Genomic DNA, 12046 nt, shown 5'->3' with positions numbered 1-12046 from the left:
CTCATGGTGTTTGAAGACAAGTCATTATAATTTCTGAAACACACTTCAGGGGGAGCATGCTCTTGAGTCATTAGATTTGGCTGTGAGTAGAGAGAACAGTGTTCTGCAGATATCAGTAAGTCATAGTGGTACATGATCTACGTGACAAAGTACAATACAGGAATTTATCTGGGGCTCCCCTGTTAAACTGGGAAAAGGCAGCTTTATATTGCTGTGCAAGCTTTGAACATCTGGTCTAGTTTCAGTTGGGAAGCTGTAGTTGCTTACCAGCAGTGCCTTAAATTGAGGATTTTTTAAGTGAATCTTTTCATAAAAAACTTAGTGCGATCCCAGTCAATTAGAATGAATTTCTTCTTTTTCATGTCTTACCAGTACAAGCTCAAACTGAGTACAAGCTCAGTTCCTCTTTGACTGCTCTGATCCTGATCAGCCCCTTTACTTCACGATCCTCATTCTCCCTGGTACATTAAGTAGAGCACCTTACTGGAGGTGAGATGTTCAAGGCCAGCTTGGGCTTGGACTCGGGCTTGGAGCAGCCTGGTCTAGTCGAAGGTGTTCCTGCCCATGGCTGGAGGGTTGGAGTGATTTCATCCTTCAGGTCACTTCCAACCCATTCTCTGATTCTGGGATCTTTACTGCCACAGCAGAAATGTGAAATTGTGTCAAGCCCATGAAGTGGTTTTGGTCAATGAGCTGAGCTAATGTTGTTTAATAGATTGAGGCCTTATTGTTCTACATTGGACATGCAATTTTGGTTTGATACCAACTCCAAGCCTCAGTTTCCAGCAGAGTTGACTTATCTTTCACTAACCTGGGGGTAACTCAGGCAGGGCTCTACAGAGAGTTTTGCCTGGTCAAACTCTAGACAGAGATAACAAGGTTTCAAGCCAAAAATGGAGAATACTGCCCAAGAGCTTGGAACTGAAAAAACATTTTGAAGTAGAGAAATTAGTGACTTTTTTTTAAAACATGCTTTTTTTGAGTGCACTATAAGCTTGTAAAGGCAGATGACCCCAGCATGGCCAGAGGATTCTGTGGTGTGGAGGTTCTTGTCCCTGGAGTGGTTGGAGGTGCCTGGCCTGGAGCACAGGCTGCTGTCGAGCTGAGCACTCTCACTGCAGACACTGCAGCTGAGCCAGCACGAGCCAAGCTCACAAACCTGCCATTCCAATTAAGTCAGTGCATCTCCTGCCAGCAGAACTGAATTTGGGAGGGCTGTGTGTGGGTCTGAGGTGAGGAAGGAAGTTGCAGTAAGGTTTAGAGTAGTCCTATGTGTGTTCCAGGAGTGCTTTGCTCAGCCGGCGTGGCTGAAGCTGGCACAGGATTTCTGTGCTCAGGCGAGGCAGCTTTGTGATGATGTTGATTCTCCAAGGTCACGGAACAGGTTGGTTTACTTTGACTGTGCCTCTGCTCTGACATGCAGCAGTTTTTCTTCCATGTTTGTTTAATCCATCCAGTGTGATTAGGAAGATCAATTAAAAGACAAGAGAGCTTAATGCTGTTCAGGGATTACCAGAAGCTCCACATTAAAGGGAAGGAAAACAAACCAAGTCAGTACGGCAAAAAACCCTTGGAACTGAGGAGGGGTGTCCTCAGTAGACCTGGTGAGATGAGAATTCTGAAAATGAAGTTTTTAAGACAATTGAGCTCTTCCTTCCTCAGGGTCAGTTTTTCTTAAATCTTTCCCAGTGGATGTTTGTTCTCATAAGGAGTCCTTCTCTGTCCTTCGTTGTCCTTAGTTAAACCTTACAACTAACATCTAAAATTTCCTTCCCAAATTTAAGTCCCTCTTCCTTTCTCAGTAGCAGTAAGAACAGATGAATTTTTCACAATTAACTTTGGGATATTTAAAGCAGAGTGTTGTGTCTTCTTTTTCTCTTTTTTTTTGTTCAGCAGAGGAAAAACAAATCAAACAAACCCTGGTTTTCCAGTCAGTCTCCCTTTTCTAGATCATGTTTTATAAACCTCTGGTTATGTCTGTTGCTCTTTTGGCTCTTTTGTCTGCTGCTTGTTTTGGTTTCTCTTCCTTGGTTCTCTGGTGCAGTACTGAAAACTGAACACCACTTTACGAGTCCCGAGGGAAGCTTTTACATTGGAGATTTGGGATGGGATGAGGCTCTCACACTTGCCTTAACATCATATATCATCTTACCCCGTGTCTGTACATGCTGTTCTCATTGTGTTGTTGCTGGTATAAAACTCAGCAGAACCAAAGCTGGCCAAGGAACAGTACAAAATAAATAAGTGGAGGAATCTTTCAAATGTCTTTACTCTTTCTGTTAGGTTCAGGGGGAAATGGTTGTCAGATTTTACTCAAATCTATTTCTTTGCGTTAAGCAAATAATGTAGACTACTGTTTAAACACACCTCTTCATAACTGCTTGGAATTTTTAGCTTGGTATCTGAGCCTTAAAATTTTATGAAGCTTGAACTGAAATTATATACAGTTGTTGGCACTAATGCAGCAGTCAGCAATTTTTAATAAATAGTATTTGTTACAAAAGCTGAGACCTCCTTTTGACCTTCTCATAGTAGGTCCTAAAATTTTCTAGTTGGGAGGGAAGAGAAAAGGTAGTGAGTGTTCACATTTCTCCCTAAGCAGAGAAGGAAGAAAGGACTGTTATTTCTGGTTTTAGAAACTTGAGAGGCTTTTTTCTTTTCTTTTCTTGTTTTTGTCTTTTCACAACAGTGAGGCCTGTAATAATCCAAGATGGGATAAGGAACTGAGTGGGAAAGCAGTATAGGAACATACAACCTAAGGAGCTCTAGTAGTTTAGAGTCCAATAGCCAGACCAACTCAGAAATATTAAGTCAAATTCTCTGAAAATTTCAAGAGTGCTTAAATAATCAGGGTCTGATACTGTAAGAAGTATTAGACTTGCACTGGCTTTGTTAGAAGCTTTAAATTTAAAAATGCTTTATTATACACATTAAGATAGTACACACTTGGGGTGGGATTGATCTACCTGGTCTTGGATAACAGTGTCTCAACAAACAGTTTGTGCTCCCATCACCATCAGTGAAGAGCCCTTCACAGAGGTGTTTAATCCTGTCCCAAAGCCCTGCATTAGATGAGCCATGCCCTGGAGTTGCCAGTTTCTCTCCTGATGACAGAAAGAACTCCTGTGACAAACTCAGATGCTGACATCTAAAGCCAAGCAAAGTGAATCCCAACTGAAGACTGTAAAAATGTGAGACCAAGCCAATGCTGCCACTGCTGCTGGTGGTACTTGGAGCATGGGGATAATTCAGGGCTTATTACCACAGTGCCCTGATCCAGTCTCTTTTCTGTATGGTGGGGATAGTGCTGCTAACTGTATTTATTCCCTTAGGTACTCAGTGTTTAACATTTTGTTAGGAAATTAGGTTGTTGAGAGATCATGGAATCACAGAATAGTTTGGCTTGAAGAGATCTTCAAGCTCAGCTCATTCCAACCCCCTGCCATGGGCAGGGACACCTTCCACCAGCCCAGGTTGCCCAGAGCTCCATCCAGCCTGGCCTTGGACACTTCAGGGATGGGACAGCCACAGCTCTGGGCAACCTGTGCCAGGGCCTCACCACCCTCACAGTAAAGAATGAGATCTTCACTCAGGATGACAGAAGAGTGGAACTTCTCTAAATGGTCTTTTTTAGTCTTCTCTGAAGAGTGACATAGTGATGGGAGTTTCATTTCATACCAGCCATACTCTACATTGTCTGTAATGCTGGGAGCAACATGCACAGTTGATCTTTGTTACATTAGGCCTCTGTTACAAACAGAATTCTGTTTGTCTGTGCATCCATCTATTCCATGATCTCTAAATGTCAGTGGTGCTCAGCATACATTTTTCATCCAAGAAACAGTAATTGGAAAATAGTTCATTGACCGCAGAGGTGTATTTGTTGTTGCAGTAATAGCATATTATTTACCAATGAAGACATTTAAAGCTTTCATACTTTTCCATCAGAGAGTATCCTCACAAATCCCTAATCTATTTATTTAATTTTCTCTAGATTTATATAAATATTGAAAAAGAGGCGCCTTTCTGTATGCTTAAAGCACCTTGGGCATAGCTTAAGCCTACATTGCCAGCAGAGTTTGAAAAGCGTAGCAGTCTGCAGGGCTCTCCCCAGGAGCAAACTAGACAGCTCAGAAAGTCAAATTTCTCTTTCACTCACCCATTAACAGTTTGCTCCCTTGACCATTCACTTTGTTTATCTCTGCACCACCAACTAAAACTGTTCTAAATGAGTGAATAAATTGTTAAGGAGTAGGAGGGCACGTTACAGAAACCTGCAGCTGTGTAACAGAGGGTACTTCAGTACAGTTGGAAGGCTGATGAAATGCACTTTGCAGTAGCTTGGTGTGTGAGACTGTGATGGCTGACTGTAGTTATCACTGTGAAGGGCAGATCCCTCCTCAGTAGTTCCTCCTCAAAGGAGTTCTGTTTCATTGGAAATAAATTATGTATTGAGTAATTGTAGCAATGAAAAGGTGCTGCATTTTGGTTGATGATTGGTAATTTCTTTGTATGTAAGAACATTCACCAGCAAAGCTTTGATTTTTAAAGAAATGAGGCAAGGATTGGTGACTCAGACACTGGTTCTGAATTAGTCTTTTATATTTTAATACTTGAGAAACTTTCATATCATATTTCATGTTCTGCACTAATATATCATTAAATGTGGCAAAAATCAAAATATGAGAAGTTCAGTTTTTTCTTGAGCTTGACATTCTTCACACAGTCCTTTCTAAAAAAAAAATTTGTTTTGTTGGGTTATTTTCTTTTAAGGAAAAAGCCTTTAAAAGCCATTAAAAAAGCTTCAACAGGGAACCTTATGTCCGTGTTTAGAGATGTGAGCTGTTGTACCTCTTCACAGTTGTGCTCAGTGGTGGAGGCCTTTGTTCTTTCTTGGTTTCATAGGATCATAGAATGGCCTGGGCCGGAAGAGACTGTAAAAATCATCTCATTTCACTGCCTGCCATGGCAGGGACACCTTCCTTATCCCAGGTTGCTCCAAGCCCTGTCCAACATGAACTTGAACACTTTCAGGGATGGGGCAGCCACAGCTTCTCTGGGCAACCTGTGCCAGGGTCTCCCCATCCTCACAGGGAACAATTTCTTCCAAATATTCAATATAATTTAATCTTCATCTTTAGGCCATTTGTGATTGGGATTCAGTGTTAAAGATTTCATTGATGCCTTTAAAATTCTGATGGCTATTTCATTCTTTCAGTTGCTCATTTAATTTTACCCCAGATGGAAAAATACACAAAGACTTCTATTACCTTTTCTATTTATAAACGCTTTATACAACATTTATAACATAAACACAAATATGTTCAGTTATTGGTGTTGTGTCCCATGTGACAGAATTTTGTAATTTGTGTCACTTGTCTGTTTATGGATTTTGGCTGGATTACAATTTTAGAGATGTATTATGTATATTATAAAGATTTTAATCCAAAATGCCTAGATTGTTGTAAAATGTGAAGTATGATTATTTTAATAGACATGAAAGAACTTGATCAACTCAACACCATTCCACAGATATATTTTTATTCTTTTTTTTCTCTTTTGACTTTTGAATTCTGTGTAACTAAAACAACACTCGTGTTCCTTCTGGCAGATCAACAGAGGCCACATGACCACTGAAGCCAAGAGGGCTGCCAAGATGGAGAAGAAGCTGAAGATCCTCCTTGGGGGTTACCAGTCTCGAGCAATGGGGCTCATCAAGCAGCTGAACGATCTGTGGGACCAGATTGAGCAGGCCCACCTGGAGCTGCGCACCTTCGAGGAGCTGAAGAAGCACGAGGATGCTGCCATCCCTCGGAGACTGGAGGTGAGATTCCACAATCCAGTACCTGAGGTCACACACAGGCACCTCGTGGAAAAGATGTTTTTATAAGGCACGAGCTCTGACCTGTAGGAGCATCGGGGGGTAGGATGGTCAGGATGGACGGAGATGAGAGATCTCTGAAGCCAGGTCGTGGAATTTGGGGTTTATTGCAAAGGGCCTGGGTGCAGGGCCCTGCTGGGAGCTGCCAGCCACAGCTCAGAGCAGGACTGAGAGAAGTAAAGACAGTGGTAAAGAGGATGAGAGAGGATAAGAGTGTAAGAGAGCGATGTTCCCGTTACAATACAATAAATCTTCTTCTGTGCTGAATATTCTAATTCTCACTAGCCAATCTAGTACAAGATACAAATCTTGTAGCATTTCCATACAGCCTATAAGAATCATTACATTACCATACTGTGTTACATTTTAAACCCTCAAAACTACTCTTTGGGTCCCTTCTGCCAAGCTGGTAGGGTTTGCTCTGACCCTTGGTCCTGTCTGCAAGCAGAGGGTATTGTTTCATCAAAAGGGGATTGTCACAGACATCTTTTATGAAAAATCCTTTCCTTAGGATTTTTCCTCCTGAGGAGCTAAGAGGCCTCAGGAACAAAATGTAAACAGTGATTATCTGCTGCTGTGGAATGCAACAGGTGCATCTGTGATTGCTCTCATGTGGTTGTTTCTAATTAATGGCCAATTGCAGTGAACTGGCTCAGACTGTCTGTCCAAGCCACAAGCCTTTGTTATCATTCCTTCTTTTTCTATTCTTAGCTAGCCTTCTGATGAAGTCCTTCTATTCTTTTAGTATAATTTTAATATAATATATATAATAAAATAATAAATCAGCCTTCTGAAACATGGAGTTAGATCCTCATCTCTTCCCTCATCCTCTGACCCCTGTGAACACGGTCACAAAAGAGGATTACCTTCAGCCAGCCACACCATTGTTTTCCAGTTGTTCAGTAACTGAGGGATCTCAGAGCTTGCTTTCATTTCAATCTCGCTTATAGTTTCCATATTCTCAAAATCTTTTGCCTGGCAATCATATTTATAAGGCTTTCCTGTTTCATCTTCCCCAACACTGACCTTTACAGCCTGAGTTGGTATCACGTTTTTAGTGCTCTCTTAAAATTACACTTTTGGCTGTTACCAGATTCATCTGTCTTTTACTTCAGTATCAAAGATTCTGTGATACACATATTAGAGGCTGGGACTAATCTGGCAGTGTGTGCTTTAACTTTGGGGTTTTTTATTTCCTTGTGTGGTTTATTTTATAAGTCTTCTGCAATGCATATCAGCACAAGTTCCATCTCTCTTGATTTGGTTTGTTTTGGTTTTAATTACTCTTAGAGCTTTGGGTAAATGTAAAATTTGTCTAAAACCTTCTTCCTTAAAAGCCAGTACACTAAATGCTAGTATATACCTGAAATCACTACCTTGGAGCCACTTTTCTTAGTTTAAGGATCTCTAGGATATTCTCCTTTTATTCAGCTAATGAGACAGCCCTTAATCAAGACTCAGTCCTAGGTTTGAACCAGCACCAAGGAATAATTGTTCACCTGAGCACAATTTTTATTGTAATGTGGTTTTTCCTCCAGAACAGAGGCTTCCATTGAGGTGTAGATATTCTCAACCACTTGCTAAAAAAAGTTAAAATGCATCAGTTCTTAAAACTGATTTTGTGAAGATAATTTAGATAATGCTGATAGATGTGTCTACAAACTCAAAGTGATTAATTGATTTACTGAAAGATAACAGTTAAAACATATTAAATCACTTGATAGCTGCTAATAGCACCTGTTTTTAGTAAGTGGCAAGGTTCCAATTTGAAATCTCTCCTTTTGAAGCATTTGATCTTAGCTGCTGTCAAAAACAGAGTGAGCTACCTGACATTTGAAATAACTGTGATTCTTGATACTTTACATCCACAGCTCTGTTATACATTTATATTTAAAGTAAGTAATTTCAGCAATGTTCCATCTTAATTCTGAGCTCTTCCTCTAGAAGAACTAAAATACAGCCTTTGGTAATGATCCTCATGGGTGTGACTGGTGGAAAACTGACTGGTTGTTTAATGATGTTTTCCTTACAGTGTCTGAAGGAAGATGTGCAGCGACAGCAGGAGAGAGAAAAGGAACTCCAGCAGAGATTTGCTGACTTCATGTTGGATAAAGAGACTTTTCAAGCAAAGTATTAAAGCACAAAATTCCATCTGTCACTGATAAAACATTTCTAAAGTATGCAGATACTTCTCCAGCAGCTTTTGCCAGCAGTTGCAGAAATCAAGTGTAGTCTGCTGTTTCCATCTTGTCAAGTTTTGTTCCTTCAGTGGACTATTCCAAATGCTCTAGGTATGAATAGCTCTGGCCAGTGTTAAAAATGGGATTGAAATGTCCAAAATTTTATTGAAAGAAAAGAAAAATCACTCTGGTATGATTTCAGCCATGTCTTCATTTGCTAGGGTTATCACGTTATTCCTAGTGTTTTACCAGTCTTAAGACCTGTAAGATACATACAGAATAATGTCTTTTGAATAAATCTGGAATGTTAAAAAACAATGAAGTAATAATGTCTGTCTTTTAACTAAAATTGAATCTTCACCTATCCCAGCCCTCCTTTGTTTTTCTGGTCTTCCCTTCCCCCTGCTGCTGCCTTTATTTTCCATGAATAATTTGTAATAGGAATTACCTGTGCAGGATAGTTGATGTACAGATAAAAATACCATACTCCCAACTCTTCTCTGTGCCTGTGAATAAACACTCCCAGCTTTATCTAGGTGCTCTAATGGTCACACTGGCATAATCTCCCCATCCTGGACGCATGCAGGGATAAATTTTATAAAGACACCCAGCATGGCCTAATGCCTAATGGAACCATAGATTTCAGTAGAAAATGTACTGTTAAATTTTCTAAGTATTAATTTTTATAAATCATCTGCTGCTTTGTGGCCCATGGTTTGGGGTAGGAAGGAAGCTGTGGGTTTTCTTCTCCTTTCACCACATCCCAACAGGATTTAAGTGTCTCATTGCTTTGTTTTGAAGGGTAAGGATAGAATTAGGGAAAGGTGGGAATGTGCCTACACTTTGGGTTTTTAAGCTATAGCTTGTGGAAGGGCACAGGAAAAAAGCCAAAACTGTTGTTAACAGCACAAAATTCAGCAATTAAATACATCCAGTAACCTCCATCATGCAATTTGGCTTGGATATATTTGAAATTTAGATGGGGACTTTGCTGTCTGGAATTTTACCAGATTGCAGTGTCACTTTGCTTAGGCCTTGGAAATGTTACTGTGGAGCAGTGTCAGGGCTGTGCCTGTGTAGCTCTGTCAATGCCATCCATGGAGATCAATGATTATCAGATTTTTTTAAATGCAACCTGGGTGAGTCCTGCTGTCACTGACAGGAGTAGGGACACAGCCAGCCTTGGAATAGCTTTCCCTTTACTCACCAGGACATCATTCTTCTGAAGTATTAATGAAATTATAGACTACATTCTTCTAGAAATGTGTTAAATATTTAACTAAGCCAGAACACATCTGGAATGAAGTATTAAGCATCAATCTTGTAGCATATGGGGTATTTTAGCTCAGATGGTTATACCCAAAAGGAAAAATCATGGCATATCATGTCAGTTCTTGTGGTTGTGTGGTAGCTGGAGATATTAACAGAGAAACCCTTGTAGGTTTACCAATACCACAACTACAATTGTTTCTTTTCTTTTTAGGGCTGCAGCAGAGCCTCTTTGATGTGCCCTGTATTTTTGACAGCTTTGGAGCTAGACAGGTATTCAAACTCTGCCTTAAATTGTTTAAATGAAAACTTCAGAAGGACTGATCAATCACAAAAGACTCTTCTTTCTTGGAATGTATGCAGTAAACCAGTCATTAATTGCAGCAGGCACAAGGTGATTCTATTTGAGAAGTACCTGCCGGAGGTTTGCTCAGTGTTTCTGCCGTACAGTTTGTTCACACAACACTTGAGCAAGTTCAGTTTTCCCTGTCTTTAGTCAGAGTTTTTGTCCTGCAGTTTCTATCTCAGTAATGAAAAAAAAAAAACAAATAAAGTCTCTTTCCTTATTTAGAGCTTGGCTGTGCCCTGCTTTAGCTTTTTACCTGCCCTCAGCTGCCTGCTCTAGGACAGCTATAGATCTGCTGAAATTACCCCAGAAATTTCATACAGGATGCTCTGAGCATTTGTTGGTTCCAGAATGGTGTGAATGGAGCAGCAGAGCCTGGATAAAGCATCCTGAGATCATTCAAGTGTGGGATCTTAAACTGGAGTGCTCAGGAAATCTGTCCAAGCAAATTTGGATGCTGGTAGATGCCAGTGCTTCCAGCTGCAGGTGATGATGGAGCTCAGGCTTGCCAGATCTATTTCTTGGGCTTTGGCCCAGTTTATGTCCTGAACAGCACTCCCTGAATCTCTGTCTAAATGGCTCTGTAGCTAAATGCAGATGTTTGCTGGACACAAGAGTGACCAGCACACCTTGACAACAATTTTTTTTTTTTTAATTCTGAAGCCAGCCACTGATTTGATCTTTCTTTCCAGGAACAATAATAAGTATAACCATAAACAATGGAAACTTGTGAACATTTCACTACAGTGGGGAAGCTCTAACCTGTGTGACAGAGGTGGGATGGGGGCTGTGCTGTGTGTGTTAACAATTATTTTGAGAATTATTTAACATTCTCCCCAAGAAATTCCTCCATTTCCATTCAGCATGCCAAAATATATCTGCAAGCCTTTAAATAATTTCAGCTGATGATTTTCCTCCCTTCCTGGAATCAGACTTGGCATTTATGTATTGGATCAATCCCATAGCTGGAGCCTGCTTCAAAGTCTGTGGAGTTGATAAGGCTGTCATTTACTTCAATTGACTTGGATTCTGGTACCTGGGAAAGCCAAGGGGGCTAAATTATAACAGCTGGGTGTCTCATCCATACCCAACAGATAACAGAGATCCTGAGCTCAGGGTAAGGGGGTGACTCCTCAGAGGCAAGGGAGCTTCCCTGTGAGAAATCCAACAGAGCTGAAGCCAGCTCTTCCAAGCCTGGCAAATCTCCAGAGAAAAAAGTTCTGTGTAACACTGTAATTAGTCACGGCAGCCAGCGGTGGCCAAGACACACCAGAGCTCTCTGGCTGCCTTAAAAAGACACTTCCAGTGCCAACAGGAGCATCTTGTCTTTGCCTGTTGCTGCTTGTTTGCCTTTTGCACCCTTGTTTGCTGAGACAAGCATTGTGGCAGCACATTTGGGTTAAAATATGTTCATCCAGCTTGATTGTCCAATCCCCTGTACAGGGCAGATGTGAGTTGGGCCACATTTCCAGGTAGGAAGTGCAAGTGAAGGTGGAAGTGGGGCACAATAGTGTCCAAAGAGGGGCAATGGAGCTGGGGAAGGGTCTGGAGCACAGGGGAGCAGCTGAGAGAGCTGTGGGGGCTCAGCCTGGAGAAAAGGAGGCTCAGAGAGGACTTTCTGGCTCTGCACAGCTCCCTGACAAGAGGAGGCAGGCAGGTGGTGGTCAGGCTCTTCTCCCTGGTAACCAGTGATAGGGCAAGAGGAAATAGCCTCAAATTACACCAAGAAGGGCTAACTTGGATATTGGAATAAATTTCTTCATTGAAAGGGTGATCAGGCATTGGAATGGGCTGCACAGGGAAGCAGAGCAGTCACCCCTGGAAGTGATCAAAAACCATGTTCATGTGGTGCTTAGAGACCTGGTTTAGCTTTGGGCTTGGCAGTGCTGGGTTAATGTTTGTACTTGATGATCTTAGAGGTCTTTTCCGACCTTAATGATTCTGTGATTGCTTCTGTCAGAGGATGTCCCACTTCATTGTCTGCCTAAAGTGAGTGTGAAACATGGGCTGGGTGCTCCAGGGCCAGTAGCTGACATGAGGTAACTACCCACAATTAGGTCCCTGACAGACTCAGCTGGATCTGTGCCCCTGATGAAAACTCTGGAAATTCATTGTTTTTTGTCATCATGGCCTGAACATAGATTTCTAAATAAAATGCATAAAAACCCATGTTTGAACTTTTGTTTTGGCTGCAGACTTGCTAACAGTATCATAAACCAGTGTGTGAACTTTGGCTTGCCTTCAGTATCCTCGGTCAGTGATGTTACTGGAGAAGAGAGATTATTGTGGTCTGGACTTAATCTGCCTCACATTCATCTCTGGAATCCAGCTTGCAGTTATCTTCCATAATGTGGGTTCAAAGCAACACCT

The 12046-nt window shown here is 41.3% G+C and overlaps 1 protein-coding gene across 2 annotated transcripts in view; it reads left to right on the top strand.

Moving 5' to 3' along the window:
* Window positions 1-11845, top strand: part of CDC5L (cell division cycle 5 like) — a 35241-nt gene extending 23396 nt beyond the window's left edge. The window contains exons 15-17 of one of the 2 annotated variants that reach the window (XR_010027274.1): window positions 5612-5824; window positions 7914-8172; window positions 9545-11845. Coding sequence is in view for 1 of the 2 variants with exons in the window: in XM_063153134.1 (XP_063009204.1) it covers window positions 5612-5824; window positions 7914-8018 (318 nt within the window). In the remaining variant the exon portion in view is untranslated. Of the gene's footprint in view, window positions 1-5611; window positions 5825-7913; window positions 8380-9544 lie in introns of those variants that run through there. The other variant, XM_063153134.1, reaches the window with a different exon arrangement.
* Window positions 11846-12046: the final 201 nt, after the last annotated feature.

Source organism: Melospiza melodia, chromosome 3 (genome assembly GCF_035770615.1).
Source record: "Melospiza melodia melodia isolate bMelMel2 chromosome 3, bMelMel2.pri, whole genome shotgun sequence".
Classification (NCBI taxonomy): Eukaryota; Metazoa; Chordata; class Aves; order Passeriformes; family Passerellidae; genus Melospiza; species Melospiza melodia.
This window is presented reverse-complemented; position numbering and strand designations above follow the sequence as displayed.